The 17,577-nt window shown below is 37.9% G+C and overlaps 1 protein-coding gene across 2 annotated transcripts in view; it reads right to left on the reverse strand.

The window, feature by feature from the left end:
* The window catches only part of UGGT1 (UDP-glucose glycoprotein glucosyltransferase 1), a 119,602-nt gene that overhangs the window by 38,608 nt on the left and 63,417 nt on the right, over positions 1-17,577 (reverse strand). For both annotated transcript variants that reach the window (XM_037849088.1, XM_037849087.1), the window contains exons 19-20: positions 4,691-4,811; positions 1,607-1,705 (exon numbers count right to left, since the gene is read on the reverse strand). In XM_037849088.1, coding sequence (XP_037705016.1) covers positions 1,607-1,705; positions 4,691-4,811 — 220 coding nt within the window. The remainder of the gene's footprint in view (positions 1-1,606; positions 1,706-4,690; positions 4,812-17,577) is intronic.

A 17,577-nucleotide genomic window follows, 5' to 3' on the forward strand; every position in this document is an offset into this window, starting at 1 on the left:
TTATACCTCTTTACCCAAATGAAAAACACTACATAAAAATCAGTTAAAAGAATACGTTCTGGGAATGCCCAGGAATGACTATGGTCTGTTAATTTCTGATGGGTATGGCAGGAACAAGTTCACAGACATGTTGCTATATTAGGTTATTTTCTTGGGGTAGAGTAGGAACATGTTGGAAGTAAAGTAGTTATCTTAGGTTAGTTGTCTCTTTCTTACTTCCTTGTTATGGTTTGTCTGAAATGTTTTTTTTTACTGTATGTTTCTTTAAATTTTTTTTTGATAGAATTGATTAAAAAAAAAAGTTAATTAAAAAAAATTGAAAAAAATATGCAGAGCCCTCTTGAGGAGCTGGAGAATGCAGGGGTATTGGGCTTCCCCACCTCCATGGTTGCTAATGTGCTCACAGACATAGGGGACGGGTGGTTTGACGTGCTGAGCCCTCTACCACAGGACTTGCCCTTGGGAAGACTGTTGCTGCAAAGGAGAGCCTAGGCCTGCCTATAATTGTGCCTAAGAGCCTCCTCCCAAATGCCTCTTTGTTGCTCAGATGTGGCCCTCTCTCTCTAGCTAAGCCAACTTGGCAGGTGAAATCACTGCCCTCCCCCCTATGTGGGATCTGACACTCAGGGGAGTGACTTTCCCTGGCAACGTGGAATATGACTCCCAGGGAGGAATCCAGACCCAGCATTGTGGGATGGAGAACATCTTCTTGACCAAAAGGGGGATGTGAAACGAAATGAAATAAGCTACAGTGGCAGAGATTCCAAAAGACCAAGAGGTCACTCTGGTGGGTACTCTTATGATAATATAGATAACCCTTTTTAGGTTCTAATGAATTGGAATAGCTAGCAGTAAATACCTGAAACTATCAAACTACAACCCAGAGCCCATGAATCTTGTAGATGATTGTATAAAAATGTATCTTATGAGGGGTGACAATGGGATTGGGAAAGCCATATGGACCACACTCCCCTTTGTCTAGTTTATGGATGGATGAGCAGAAAAATGGGGGAAGGAAAACAAACATACAAACAAACAAAAAAAGGCACCCAGTGTTCTTTTTTACTTTAGTTGCTCTTTTTTCACTTCAATTTTTATTCCTGTTATTTTTGTGTGTGTGGTAATGAAGGTGTCAGGGATTGATTTTGGTGATGAATGCACAACTATGTAATGGTCCTGTGAACAACTGAATGTACTCTTTGTTTTGTATGACTGCATGGTATGTGAATATATCTCAATAAAATGAATTTAAAAAAAAAGAATGCAAGACTTTCTAGAGCTATATTATAATAGTGAAGAAGACAAGCAAACTAATTCTCAATCCATTAACCCATTTAATATCATAAATGTTTTTCTGATTTGAGCCATGACAGATTTTTCTTTTTGACTTTAATATCTCATATCAAACTTATAAAACGAACACTGAATTTTCAGACATATACAAAGAATTAAATTTTAAACAGGTACTTTCTAGACTTGAAACATTATAAGAAATAATTAATGAAAGAAAATTATGGAATCTCTTTCCCCCACACTAAAGACTGAATTATTGTTGCAATTTCTTAAAAAAAAAAGCTGAATAAAGCATAAGCCTAAACCAGATTACCTTTCTTTGTCAAATAGTTCATACTGTTGGCTACAGCAGCAGTCTTGCCTTGGGAATCTAAGACAGTAAACCTAGCATAATCATCCACAAAGAAGTTATCTGAAACAGGAAAAAAAAAAAAAAAAAAATTAAAACAGATTTATAGTTAACATGATCAACATACTTCAATATATTGAAATATATTTCAATCTAATGTTAATATTAAACTGATCACCTAATTTGACCATACTGCAAGATTTATAAAATGCATGTGTATAAAGTATATGAAGATTCATGTTTACGGAACAATTTTACATGTCTCCTGCATAAATCGCGTTTTACATCACGAACAATTTACATATCTCACATAACTCTCACATACGTACATGTCAGTTTCATGGTTTAAATTTACTCTCTTCCCACTTCCATCACTTCCCAACTGGACAACAATCTCTTAAAGAGACCCCTTACCTCCATCTCTCCCTTCCACAGTCTACCCACTGGAATAAGCCCTTCCCTAATCTACTGGGGGGAAGATGGGGAAGAGGGTGAATGGAAAGGAAAATATAAGAAAATTGATTATTTTTTCATGTTTAACAAAATAATGGTTTGGTTTTTTTTTTTTTTATCTTAATAGAAGCAAAAGATCCTTTTCATTGTTTTTAGATATGAGCCTGTTCCACTTAGTGTCCTTGTGCATCATTTCCCTCAGATCACTCTAACTAAAATTCCAGTTCCATCAAGTCTTTCACTTGCTCTGAACCACCCAGTGATTTCTTCCTACCTACAAAATGGTCTCCAGCCTGGCGGCATAAACCCTGGCTCCAGCAACCTCTCCGGCCTTACGTGCTAGTACACCCCGATACCCACGCCGATTCCATGCCCAGCTTGCTTGCCCATGCGTCTATCTATTCCTCTGTCTTCCCATTCACCCATCTATTCTTGCACTCAACAACGCATACCGACTGGCGACAGCCTTTCAGCCTGTTCTCTAGGAAATGGAAAGCCATGGTAAATAAGGCAAATATCCATGACACCATGTGGGAGAGGTTAGAGGGCACTGTGGCCTTAAAACTTAGCATCCATCTACAAAAGTGGCAGGACAGCAAAGGGCAGAGGCCCAGGAGCTGGTGCTGCAGCCACCAGCCAAGGAGGATGCCGGCTGCTCTCCGCTGGTGCCTCCACTGCTTGGCAGACCTGTACCTCTGGCTCTGTGGGCTAGCATTATTTCACAGCTGAGTACAATAAACAATCAGTGGAGAAGGAAATGCACACACACAGAGCTGCTATCATGCTCCTTGCTCATGAGTACTCCAAAGACAGCCCTTCAGTTTAATTTAAAATGATGGGAATAATAAAAACACAGGACAGAGAGTCCTAACACTCTTGCTTTGCTCTTCTAAAACTACTAAGAAGCTAAAACCTGGCTATGAAGAAACAATCTGGCTCACTTCCTGGCTAGTTTGTTTTCAAATATAAGGCTATGTTGCACTGTCTTCTGCCTAAAAGAAAAGAAATTCAAGTTTCAAGCAGGTTAGAGAGAGAGTAGACACATAGCAACACTCATAACTGGATCTATTCTTTTCATTATATACAACCTCTGCAAAACACTTGGTCCGACCCCACCATGACATGGATCCTTCCCCCCAGGGAGCTCTCACAGTCAAGTGATGACGTCTCCACCACATCTCCAGGTATCTGCTCAGGGACCTTCAGAGTCTCCACGGAAGGCATAAGGAGCAAATTGCATCTGGGCTTAACACATGCAGCTCTTAAAAGGTATTTTGTGGAAACAACCCAAATGGTCATCAACTGATGAATGGATAAACAAAATGTGGTACAGCCACAGAACTGGAATATTATTCAGCTGTAAAAAGGAATTCAGTTCTGATTCACGCTACAACATGGATAACCTTAAAAATATGCTAAGTGAAAGAAGCCTATCACAAAAGGCCACATACTGTAAGATTCTGTTTGTATAAAATGTCCAGAATAAGCAAATCCATAGAGATGGAAAGCAGATTAGTGGTTGCCAGAGGCTGGGGGAGGGGGAAATGGGGAGTGGTGTTTTGGAAGGTGATGATAATGTTCTGAAATTAGACAGTGGTGGATGGTTGCACGACTTTGTGGATACACTAAAAACCAGTGAATTGTACACTTTAAGAGGCTGAGTTTTATGGCATATGAATTATCTCAATAGAGCTGTATTTTTTTTCTTAAAGGCATTCTTAGGTTCTCAGTGTAAAACTAGTTAAGATATTGGTCAACATCGTTGCTTACTGACTCTAGAATAAGGATGAAGGAAATGGAGGAGAGGGGTATGGGATGTCTTGGGTGTTCTCTTTACTGTCATTTTTATTCTTATTTTTATTTTTTGGAGTAATGAAAATGTTCAAAAATTGTGGTGATGAATGCACAACTATATGATGATGCTGTGAACAACTGTCTTACACTTTGGATGATTATATGCTATGTGAATATATTCCAACTTAAAATTTTTTTTTTAAATTAATGGGGGAAGAGGGGCATGGGATGTTTTGAGTGTTCTCTTTTACTTTTATTTTTATTCTTATTTTCATTTTTATTTTTTGGAGTAATGAAAATGTTCAAAACTTGATTGTGGTATTGAATTCACAACTATATGCTCTGTGAACAACTGTCGTACACTTTGGATGATTCTATGCTATGTGACTATATTTCAATAAAATTGCACTTATTTAAAAAAAAAAAAAAAGGATGAAGGAAAGAGAGCAGCTTTAACTGCTTCATGATTTGTAAGGAAGCCAGCAATGCAAGTCCACTCTTATTGCCTAATGTCTGTTTAGTCTGGCATGGATATGGCACTGAAAACTTCGAAGATTTTTAACTCCCACCAATCATCTTTTTTCATCCCATACCCTAGGAAGAATTTCACTTCTTTTGGTGGAAACTTGTGAATTTTAAAGCTCATATTATGAACTCAGGGTGCAATGAGTTTAAACATAAAACTCTGTCACAATCTTGGATTATATTCTGAACATTATGATTCAATAGATACAAAGATTGCAAACAAAAATCTAAAAAAGCCAACAAAAACCACAAAATTGTTCCTGAAACGCTCCTTACTAGTTGCTGTTAAATCCAGGTACTCTCGCTCAGCTGTCAATATCCTCGAGTTGATCCGTGGAACAACATTTGGCTGATTCATGATATACTCCACCACATCCTGATCATGGGACAGCTCACCCTATAGGAAGGACAAAAGCAGGGAAGGTTAAGCTCATTCAATTATTAACAATTCTTAGGAACTAAGGTTTATTAGGTCTATAATAGGTTATGCATTGATAACAGCTAGGTACTGAATTTACCATCTCAGGAGTCCCTATCATTGCCAAGAATGTGCTGGGTGTTTCGCTTACAGTATCTCTAATGCTTTCAGAACGTGAGGCAGGTATTATTTGCTTCCACTGTAAAGAAGAGGAGGCTGAAGCACAGAAAGGTTAAATAAGTTAGCCACGGCACTATGATAAGTGAACACGAAACACAAGCCCATTTTATCTGGTCTCTCCACACATCATTCTTTCTCCTCAGAAACAGGCAATTGCTACAAATTAGTTATTAGTTAACACGAGCAGAAATCCACCCTGAGGTCTGCTTATGCTCAGCTCCCTAAGGGAGAAAAACAAAGGCCTTCTCTGAAGCAGTTAATATACCTTATAATAAGTCACCCTGAGCTTTCATCAATCTCAGACATCCAAGTAACCCTGTGTCTCCAGAATCACAATTTACACTGGAGGAGAAATCACTTACAATTGTTCCCTTTTCATACACCTCATATTAAAGAAATAGTTGTAGCTTTTGAAGGTAGACTCAGAGCCAAGTATCAGTGGTTGTGATAACTTGCAAATTTTTCATACTTAAAATATTCCCTCTATACTTTTGCATATTTTAAAGTGATTTTCAAGGTGAAGATAGATATGAACCAAGCATACACATTCAAGTCTGAAAAATTCTAATTAGACATTGTTTGTGGCTGTTACTTTACCTGAGAGCAAACTTAATAGGCAAATTCTCAAATTATAATCTAATAATGAACATATGACCTGACCACACAAGTCCAAAGACTTTCCTACGTACTATCAGCCTCACCGCACACATAAGGCCAGTATACAACTTTGGTCACTATAATAAATGTGCACTGATTTCAATTAGAAGCCTATCTAACTCAGGGAGAGCAATCTGGCAACATCTACCAAAATTTAGAACACACATACCTTTTGATCCAGCTATTCTACACACACACACACACACACACACACACACACACACACACAGAGTGGTTGTTTCTAGAAAGAGAACATGAGTGGCGGGGGGGAGGAGTGAATGAGAAGGAGGGTCTCTTCATTTATACCTCTTTGCACATTTTAAATTTTATACCATGTGCATATCCAATCTTTTACTAGTGAATTTAGTTCAAAATTTAAAATGTATACTAACTACGCTTTAACTTAACAATTCCAGTTCTTGGTATTAGTCTCACAGAAATAATGTACAAAGATACACGCATCAGCATATTCACTCCAGCACTGTTTGTAACCGTGGAAATCTGGCAGTAATGTCCAACACTAGAAGATTAGATAAATGATGGTTCCTTCTCAAAAATGAAATACTGTGCAGCTGTTTAAAAATACTGAGATAGGCGGGGCAAGATGGCAGACTGGTGAGCTGTATGTTTTAGTTACTCCTCCAGGAAAGTAGGTAGAAAGCCAGGAACTGCGTGGACTGGACACCACAGAGCAATCTGTCTTTGGGCATACTTCATACAACACTCATGAAAACGTGGAACTGCTGAGATCAGCGAAATCTGTAAGTTTTTGCGGCCAGGGGACCCGCGCCCCTCCCTGCCAGGCTCAGTCCCGGGGGAGGAGGGGCTGTCAGCTCCGGGAAGGAGAAGGGAGAACTGCAGTGGCAGCCCTTATCGGAAACTCATTCTACTGATTCAAACTCCAACCATAGATAGACTGAGACCAGACACCAGAGAATCTGAGAGCAGCCAGCCCAGCAGAGAGGAGACAGGCATAGAAAAAAAACAACACGAAAAACTTCAAAATAAAAGCGGAGGATTTTTGGAATTCTGGTGAACATAGAAAGGGGAAGGGCCCTGAGGCGCATATGCAAATCCCGAAGAAAAGCTGATCTCTCTGCCCTGTGGACCTTTCCTTAATGGCCCTGGTTGCTTTGTCTCTTAGCATTTCAATAACCCATTAGATCTCTGAAGAGGGCCCGTTTTTTTTGTTTTTTTTGTTTTTAATCCTTTTTTCTTTTTCTAAAACAATTACTCTAAGAAGCCCAATACAGAAAGCTTCAAAGACTTGCTATTTGGGCAGGTCAAGTCAAGAGCAGAACTAGGAGAGCTCTGAGACAAAACGCTATAATCCAGTGGCTGAGAAAATTCACTAAACACCACAACTTCCCAAGAAAAGGGGGGTGTCTGCTCACAGCCATCATCCTGGTGGACAGGAAACACTCCTGCCCATCGCCAGCCCCATAGCCCAGAACTGCCCCAGACAACCCAGTGTGACGGAAGTGCTTCAAATAACAGGCACACACCACAAAACTGGGCGTGGACATTAGCCTTCCCTGCAACCTCAGCTGATTGTCCCAGAGTTGGGAAGGTAGAGCAGTGTGAATTAACAAAGCCCCATTCAGCCATCATTTCAGCAGACTGGGAGCCTCCCTACACAGCCCAGCAGCCCAGAACTGCCCTGGGGGGACGGCACTCACCTGTGACATAGCACAGTCATCCCTCAACAGAGGACCCGGGGTGCACGGCCTGGAAGAGGGGCCCACTTGCAAGTCTCAGGAGCCATACGCCAATACCAAGGACTTGTGGGTCAGTGGCAGAGACAAACTGTGGCAGGACTGAACTGAAGGATTAGACTATTGCAGCAGCTTTAAAACTCTAGGATCACCAGGGAGATTTGATTGTTAGAGCCACCCCCCCCCTCCCTGACTGGAATAAGGAAACTGAAAACCTAAACAATCTGATAAATGAATTAGATTTAACAGACATATACAGGACATTACATCCCAAATCACCAGGATACACATACTTTTCTAGTGCTCATGGAACTTTCTCCAGAATAGATCATATGCTGGGACATAAAACAAGCCTCAATAAATTTAAAAAGATTGAAATTATTCAAAGCACATTCTCTGACCACAATGGAATACAATTAGAAGTCAATAACCATCAGAGACTTAGAAAATTCACAAATACCTGGAGGTTAAACAACACACTCCTAAACAATCAATGGGTTAAAGAAGAAATAGCAAGAGAAATTACTAAATATATAGAGACGAATGAAAATGAGAACACAACATACCAAAACCTATGGGATGCAGCAAAAGCAGTGCTAAGGGGGAAATTTATAGCACTAAACGCATATATTAAAAAGGAACAAAGAGCCAAAATCAAAGAACTAATGGATCAACTGAAGAAGCTAGAAAATGAACAGCAAACCAACCCTAAACCAAGTACAAGAAAAGAAATAACAAGGATTAAAGCAGAAATAAATGACATAGAGAACAAAAAAACGATGGAGAGGATAAATATCACCAAAAGTTGGTTCTTTGAGAAGATCAACAAGATTGACAAGCCCCTAGCTAGACTGACAAAATCAAAAAGAGAGAAGACCCATATCAACAAAATAATGAATGAAAAAGGTGACATAACTGCAGATCCTGAAGAAATTAAAAAAATTATAAGAGGATACTATGAACAACTGTATGGCAACAAACTGGATAATGTAGAGGAAATGGACAATTTCCTGGAAACATATGAACAACCTAGACTGACCAGAGAAGAAATAGAAGACCTCAACCAACCCATCACAAGCAAAGAGATCCAATCAGTCATCAAAAATCTTCCCACAAATAAATGCCCAGGGCCAGATGGCTTCACAGGGGAATTCTACCAAACTTTCCAGAAAGAACTGACACCAATCTTACTCAAACTCTTTCAAAACATTGAAGAAAATGGAACACTACCTAACTCATTTTATGAAGCTAACATCAATCTAATACCAAAACCAGGCAAAGATGCTACAAAAAAGGAAAACTACCGGCCAATCTCCCTAATGAATATAGATGCAAAAATCCTCAACAAAATACTTGCAAATCGAATCCAAAGACACATTAAAAAAATCATACACCATGACCAAGTGGGGTTTATTCCAGGCATGCAAGGATGGTTCAACATAAGAAAATCAATCAATGTATTACAACACATTAACAAGTCAAAAGGGAAAAATCAATTGATCATCTCAATAGATGCTGAAAAAGCATTTGACAAAATCCAACATCCCTTTTTGATAAAAACACTTCAAAAGGTAGGAATTGAAGGAAACTTCCTCAACATGATAAAGAGCACATACGAAAAACCCACAGCCAGCATAGTACTCAATGGTGAGAGACTGAAAGCCTTCCCTCTAAGATCAGGAACAAGACAAGGATGCCCGCTATCACCACTGTTATTCAACATTGTGCTGGAAGTGCTAGCCAGGGCAATACGGCAAGACAAAGAAATAAAAGGCATCCAAATTGGAAAAGAAGAAGTAAAACTATCACTGTTTGCAGATGATATGATCTTATATCTAGAAAACCCTGAGAAATCGACGATACACCTACTAGAGCTAATAAACAAATTTAGCAAAGTAGCGGGATACAAGATTAATGCACATAAGTCAGTAATGTTTCTATATGCTAGAAATGAACAAACTGAAGAGACACTCAAGAAAAAGATACCATTTTCATTAGCAACTAAAAACATCAAGTACCTAGGAATAAACTTAACCAAAGATGTAAAAGACCTATACAAAGAAAACTACATAACTCTACTAAAAGAAATAGAAGGGGACCTTAAAAGATGGAAAAATATTCCATGTTCATGGATAGGAAGGCTAAATGTCATTAAGATGTCAATTCTACCCAAACTCATCTACAGATTCAATGCAATCCCAATCAAAATTCCATCAACCTACTTTGCAGACTTGGAAAAGCCAGTTATCAAATTTATTTGGAAAGGGAAGATGCCTCGAATTGCTAAAGACACTCTAAAAAAGAAAAACGAAGTGGGAGGACTTACACTCCCTGACTTTGAAGCTTATTATAAAGCCACAGTTGCCAAAACAGCATGGTACTGGCACAAAGATAGACATATAGATCAATGGAATCGAATTGAGAATTCGGAGATAGACCCTCAGATCTATGGCCGACTGATCTTTGATAAGGCCCCCAAAGTCACTGAACTGAGTCATAATGGTCTTTTCAGCAAATGGGGCTGGGAGAGTTGGATATCCATATCCAAAAGAATGAAAGAGGACCCCTACCTCACCCCCTACACAAAAATTAACTCAAAATGGACCAAAGATCTCAATATAAAAGAAAGTACCATAAAACTCCTAGAAGATAATGTAGGAAAACATCTTCAAGACCTTGTATTAGGCGGCCACTTCCTAGACTTTACACCCAAAGCACAAGCAACAAAAGAGAAAATAGATAAATGGGAACTCTTCAAGCTTAGAAGTTTCTGCACCTCAAAGGAATTTCTCAAAAAGGTAAAGAGGCAGCCAACTCAATGGGAAAAAATTTTTGGAAACCATGTATCTGACAAAAGACTGATATCTTGCATATATAAAGAAATCCTACAACTCAATGACAATAGTACAGTCGGCCCAATTATAAAATGGGCAAAAGATATGAAAAGACAGTTCTCTGAAGAGGAAATACAAATGGCCAAGAAACACATGAAAAAATGTTCAGCTTCACTAGCTATTAGAGAGATGCAAATTAAGACCACAATGAGATACCATCTAACACCGGTTAGAATGGCTGCCATTAAACAAACAGGAAACTACAAATGCTGGAGGGGATGTGGAGAAATTGGAACTCTTATTCACTGTTGGTGGGACTGTATAATGGTTCAGCCACTCTGGAAGTCAGTCTGGCAGTTCCTTAGAAAACTAGATATAGAGTTACCATTCAATCCAGCGATTGCACTTCTCGGTATATACCCAGAAGATCGGAAAGCAGTGACACGAACAGATATCTGCACGCCAATGTTCATAGCAGCATTATTCACAATTGCCAAAAGATGGAAACAACCCAAATGTCCTTCAACAGATGAGTGGATAAATAAAATGTGGTATATACACACGATGGAATACTACGCGGCAGTAAGAAGGAACGATCTCGTGAAACATATGACAACATGGATGAACCTTGAAGACATAATGCTAAGCGAAATAAGCCAGGCACAAAAAGAGAAATATTATATGCTACCACTAATGTGAACTTTGAAAAATGTAAAACAAATGGCTTATAATGTAGAATGTAGGGGAACTAGCAATAGAGAGCAATTAAGGAAGGGGGAACAATAATCCAAGAAGAACAGATAAGCTATTTAACGTTCTGGGGATGCCCAGGAATGACTATGGTCTGTTAATTTCTGATATAGTAGGAGCAAGTTCACAGAAATGTTGCTATATTAGGTAACTTTCTTGGGGTAAAGTAGGAACATGTTGGAAGTTAAGCAGTTATCTTAGGTTAGTTGTCTTTTTCTTACTCCCTTGTTATGGTCTCTTTGAAATGTTCTTTTATTGTATGTTTGTTTTCTTTTTAACTTTTTTTTCATACAGTTGATTTAAAAAAGAAGGGAAAGTTAAAAAAAAAAAAAAAAGGAAAAAAAAAAAAGATACAGTGCCCCCTTGAGGAGCCTGTGGAGAATGCAGGGGTATTCGCCTACCCCACCTCCATGGTTGCTAACATGACCACAGACATAGGGGACTGGTGGTTTGATGGGTTGAGCCCTCTACCACAGGTTTTACCCTTGGGAAGACAGTTGCTGCAAAGGAGAGGCTAGGCCTCCTTATGGTTGTGCCTAAGAGCCTCCTCTCGAATGCCTCTTTGTTGCTCAGATGTGGCCCTGTCTCTCTAGCTAAGCCAACTTGAAAGGTGAAATCACTGCCCTCCCCCCTACGTGGGATCAGACACCCAGGGGACTGAATCTCCCTGGCAACGTGGAATATGACTCCCGGGGAGGAATGTAGACCTGGCATCGTGGGACGGAGAACATCTTCTTGACCAAAAGGGGGATGTGAAAGGAAATGAAATAAGCTTCAGTGGCAGAGAGAATCCAAAAGGAGCCGAGAGGTCACTCTGGTGGGCACTCTTACGCACACTTTAGACAACCCTTTTTAGGTTCTAAAGAATTGGGGTAGCTGGTGGTGGATACCTGAAACTATCAAACTACAACCCAGAACCCATGAATCTCGAAGACAGTTGTATAAAAATGTAGCTTATGAGGGGTGACAAGGGGATTGGGAAAGCCATAAGGACCACACTCCACTTTGTCTAGTTTATGGATGGATGAGTAGAAAAATAGGGGAAGGAAACAAACAGACAAAGGTACCCGATGTTCTTTTTTACTTCAATTGCTCTTTTTCACTCTAATTATTATTCTTGTTATTCTTGTGTGTGTGCTAATGAAGGTGTCAGGGATTGATTTGGGTGATGAATGTACCACTATGTAATGGTACTGTGAACAATCGCAAGTACGATTTGTTTTGTATGACTGCGTGGTATATGAATATATCTCAATAAAATGAAGATTAAAAAAAAAAAAAAACCATCCAGAGAAAAAAAAAAAAATGCAATTGTATATGCAATGCCCTAATGTTATTTTACTTTTAAAAATATGGGAGCTAGTGTGGAATTTGAAAGAAGTTCCAGCTAGGAAAAACAAAACACTCCTAGTCCCATTAACCACTGGTTAATTTTTTTAATGTATTTGCTTTTTATCAATGTTTCTGTGTATACATTTCTTGAAAAATATATGAGTAGTTTAAAAATAGTTTCTATTTTTTTTAAAAAAGGGAAGTTAGTAGAGATAAAGTTAAACTGCACTTTACTAGGACTCTTAATTCTGATTTTCTTACCTCTACCTGCCCCAAATTAAGTTCTGTAATAAACTTTGTGTACCTTCCTTCTAGTCCATTTTTAAAAATGTTTTGACCTGCGTGTGTATTTAGAATAATCATATATTCTGTATGTATTATTTGACAACCTACTTTTTTCCTTCAATAATATGCTTTTGAGATCTATCCTTGCCTTTATGTATAGAGCTACCATATTTAACTATTATTTTTTGTATCACTAAGAAATAAAAACACTTCTAATTAAACTGAAAAAAAAAAATACTGAGATAGAGTATTATGTTCGAACATTGAATGCCATCTAAGATACATTCAATTAGAAAAATAAGCGTAAAAATGCATTTATAATATATAGATATATATTTATTTGAATACATATGCAGAAACACAGACATATTTCTCTAGGGATTGAAATGAAGAGAACTTTCACATTTTACTCTATTCACTACAGTATTTTCCTCCCATTTCTCCTACATTATTCTTAACACTGGAAGATAGAGCCAAACTTAAATGGAGACTTTGCTTTCAGGTTCTCATTCTAGTAGCTGCCTGAAGAAAGAATTCCTTAACACAACCACAAAGACCTACCTCAATGACGTATTTGGCTGAAGGACATTTTGTTTCTTGAATGCATTAACCCTTAGCACAGAACACAGCTTCTTTTAAAAATGTATTTCTGCTTAAGGTTAACAGTAAATCAATTTTATTTGATATTTAAAATAATATGGAGAATGAAGCAGCAGAAATGGCAGAGAAGGAGCTCTGAAAAATCTCTCTTTTACAAAAGCAACAAGAACAGTAACAAAAATCATCAAAATCAACTTTCTCAACTCTGGAAATTAACCAAAGGCTTGCAAAATCCAAGGAGTTTTCATTCAAGAAAACAAGAACAGCATACACATACAACAACAGCGCACACACCCAACTTTAGGGGAAACTGTTTAATGGAGCAGCTGCCGGAGGTGGTGATAAGAGATGGGGCAAAGTGACCAAAAAATAGAAAAGGAAAATCTAGGGAATGAGATGTCCACAGGGGCCCTGAAAAGTTCTGACAGGGTCCTTGGAATCTAGAAGGCCATGTGCACAATGCCCAGGGCTGTGCATGTGTCTGGGAAAGATCCAACAAGGCCCTGAACTCTCACTGCTGGCTGACCTTGCCTTCTGAGCAAGTAGGAAGTGGAAGTTCAGGCAGAGATGTAAGCTGCCTAGCTGAGTGTGGATGCTGTGCCCCGACACATACACAGCAACCCCCAGGAAAGACAGGAAGACTCGGTTCCATGCATTAGCTGACACCAACCTAACCGAGCAGAGACTTCAGAGGTCACAAATAACCAAGAATACAGACTTGACTGTATTTTCAGGAAAGTCACCAAACAAACAGAAGCAGCATCAATAACAACAAATAGCCAACAGCAAACCCAAGGAGAGGGCAGAATCTGATTTCTAGAGTTGATACACTGTATTATTTAAATGTATGCTTTTCAACAACAAAAAAATCATAAAACATGCACAGAAACAAGAAAGTATGGCCCACAAACAAGGAAAGAAGCAGTTACTACAAACTGTTCCTGAGAAAGCCCAAACGCATTGGACTTACTAGAAAAAGAATGTAAATCAGCTCTCTTAAACATATTGAAAGAACTGAGGGAAACCATGATTAAGGAAGTAAAGGAATATATGAGAACTATATCTCATCAAATATCTAACATCAATAAAGAGAAATTATGAAAAAGAACAAAACAAATTCTAAAGTCGAAAAATACAATAACTGAAGTTAAATATTCACTAAAAAGAAGCTCAATAGCAGAGTTTAGCTGACAGAAGAATCAGTGAACTAAAGATAAATCAATTGAGATTATGCAGTCTAAGAGAACAGAAAAAACAAAAAAAGAAGAAAAATGAACAGAGCCTCAGAGACCTGTAGGATGCAATAAGGAATATCAACAAATATCAAAAAAAAGAGGAAAGAGATGAAGGACCAGAAAGAGTATCTGAAGAAATAACAACTGAAAGTTTTTTGATAACAAACATTAATCTACATGTTACAGACTCTAAGCATAATAAGCTCTAAAAGTTAATTACTTAAACGTATCAAAATTAAACTGTCAAAAGCAAAAGATTCTTGAAAGCAGCACATCATCACTTACAAGGAATCCTCAAAGATGAACTGATTTCTCATCAGAAACCATGAAACTCAAAGGCAGTGGAATGACTTTTTTGAAGTGCTGAAAGCAAAAGGCAGTCGCAGGCAAGAATTCCATATCCAGCCAAACTATCCAAAAATAAATAGATGCCAACATCATCAAAAACAAGAGACATCTTCACAAGCAGACCTATATACAAGAAATACTAAAGGGAGTTCTTCAGGCTTACATGAAAGGACACTAGACAGTAACTCAAATCCACACAAAGAATAAACAGCCCTAGTAAAATTAACTTCATAAGTAAATAGAAAAAGAATATAAATATATTTATTTGTAACTTGCTTTCTGGTTTAAAAGACAACTGTAAAAAGCATTAATTACAAATCTGCATTTTCAGGCATATAATGTATAAAGATATAATTTGTAGGACAAGAATAACATAAAGCAGGGGAGCAAACAGAACGTTACAAGAGGAAAGTTTGTATATACTATTGAAATTAAGTTGGTTTAAAAGGATTTAACAACTATATAATAAGGTCTATATAAGAAGGATTGTACACCATAACCAAGTGGGATTTATCCCAGGAATGCAAGGTTGGTTCAACACACAAAAATCAATCAGCGCTTTCCCTAAATTGTGGATACCCTCTTTCAATATGAACAAGTTAGGGTGCTCACTGCCTAAACACCCCTGAAGATGGACTAAGAGATTAAGTGAGAGGAAGGGTAGCAACAAACAAGATAAGATTTAACAAAAGTCTATGAATACTGGAACTTTATATATATATACATAGATATACATATATATGTATATATATATATACACACACATATACATATTTTTTTTCCCTTGGATGCTGGGGCGGTAGAATAGCTGGAAGGAGGTAAATGACATGGTGGAACTGTAACCTATAACATTCTTTGAAATTTGCTCTATAGCTGCTAGTTGAATTGTGCTTTGAAAGTTGTCACCTTTCTGTATATACCCTATATTTCATAATAAGGAAAGAACTGAAACTGTAACCCATAACAATTTTTGAAATTACCTATATAACTGCTTATTGAGCTACACATCGAAAGCTAACACACCTTTCTATATGTATGTTATATTTCACAATAATGGAAATAGCTGAAGTTGTGGAACTGTGACCCATGACATTCTTTGAAATTTGCTCTCTACTTGTTAAATCGTACTTTGAAAGTTATCACTGTTATGTATATATGTTAAAGTTCACAACAAAAGATGCATTAAAAATCAATCAATATTTTGTTTTGTATGACTGTGTGGTATGAGAATATATCTCAATAAAATGAAGATTTAAAAAAAAAATCAATCAATATAATACACCAAAAGGCAAAAACCACATCATTATTGCAATAAACACAAACAAAGCATTTCACAAAATTCAACATCCTTTCATGATAAAAAAAACCCCTCAGCAAAACAGGAATAGAAGGAAACTTCCTCAACCTGATAAAGGGCATATACAAAAAAAGCACAGCTAACACCTTATTTAGGGGTGAAAAACTGAAAACTTTTCCCCTAGTATCAGAAACAAGACAAAGATGTTTGCTCATCACTTCTACACAGCATTGTACCAAAGGTTCTAATAAGGGCAATTAGGCAAGACAATGAAAGGCAACCAGATCCGAAAGGAAGAAGCACAACCATTTCCATTTGCAGCTGACATCATCTCATATAAAGGAAATCTTAACGAATCAGCAAAAAAGTTTTAAGAACTAACAAACAAGTTCAGCAAGATTGCAGTATACAAGATCAGTATATAAAAATCAATTGTACTTCTATACACTAGCAACGAACCATCCAGAAATGAACTTAAGAAACAGTTCCATTTACTATAGAATCAAAAAGAATAAAACACTTAACAGTAATGTTTTAAAAGATGTGTACATTCTTTTGTACACTTTAAGGTACAAGACTTGTACGCTGAAGATTGCAAAACTGCTGAAAATCATTAAAAGCAACCTAAATAAATGGAAAGACATACCATGACTACACATTGGAAGACTCAATATTATTAAGATGGCAATACTCTGCAATTATCTGTAGATTAAATGCAATCATTTCAAAATCCCAGCTGCCTCTTCTGCACAAACTGACAAGTTGACCTTAAGGGACACAGAAGAGCCAATAAAATCTTGAAAAAGCACAAAGCTGGGGGACTGACATAAAAACAGACATTAGATCAATGGAATAGAATTGAGAGTCCAAAAATAAATCTATACATTTACAGGCAATTGCTTTTTGACAAGGATGCCAAGAAAATTTAATGGGGAGAGAATGATGCTGGGAAACTAGATATCCCAAAAGAAGACAGTTGCATATCTAATTGGATATGCAAGACATGCAAGATAATGAAGGTGGACCCTTACCTCCCACCATATGCAAAAACGAATTCAAAATGGAACAAAGACTTAAATGTAAAAGAGAGAGCTATAGGGAGTTCCAGAAGATGGCGGTTAGGAGAGACAGGGCAAAAAAACACCTCCATGAAAAATACTAGATAAAAGCCAGAAAGTGACCCAGAAACCAGCTGGACAAGGTCTGCTAAATCCACAGGGACTGTGCACTCGGTGAAACCCGGAGTCTGCGTTCTGAAATGAGTAAGCCTGCTGAATATTCAGCAGCCACGCTGTGGTGTGGGGAAACCATGGGCTGGCGTCTGGAGTCTAACTAGTTCTTTTTAAAAACCCAGAAGTGGCTGCGGATACAATTTAACAGTGAATCACGGCAGGAACGGTGTCTCCACAACCTGTGAGTACGCCTCAATATCTGGCGTAGCACCCACTGCTAACTGTCTCAGAGCGAGGAAAGCAGAGGTTAGCCAAAAGGGGAAAAAAAAACACACCGCTT

This window comes from Choloepus didactylus, chromosome 9, assembly GCF_015220235.1.
Source record: "Choloepus didactylus isolate mChoDid1 chromosome 9, mChoDid1.pri, whole genome shotgun sequence".
NCBI lineage: Eukaryota > Metazoa > Chordata > Mammalia > Pilosa > Megalonychidae > Choloepus > Choloepus didactylus.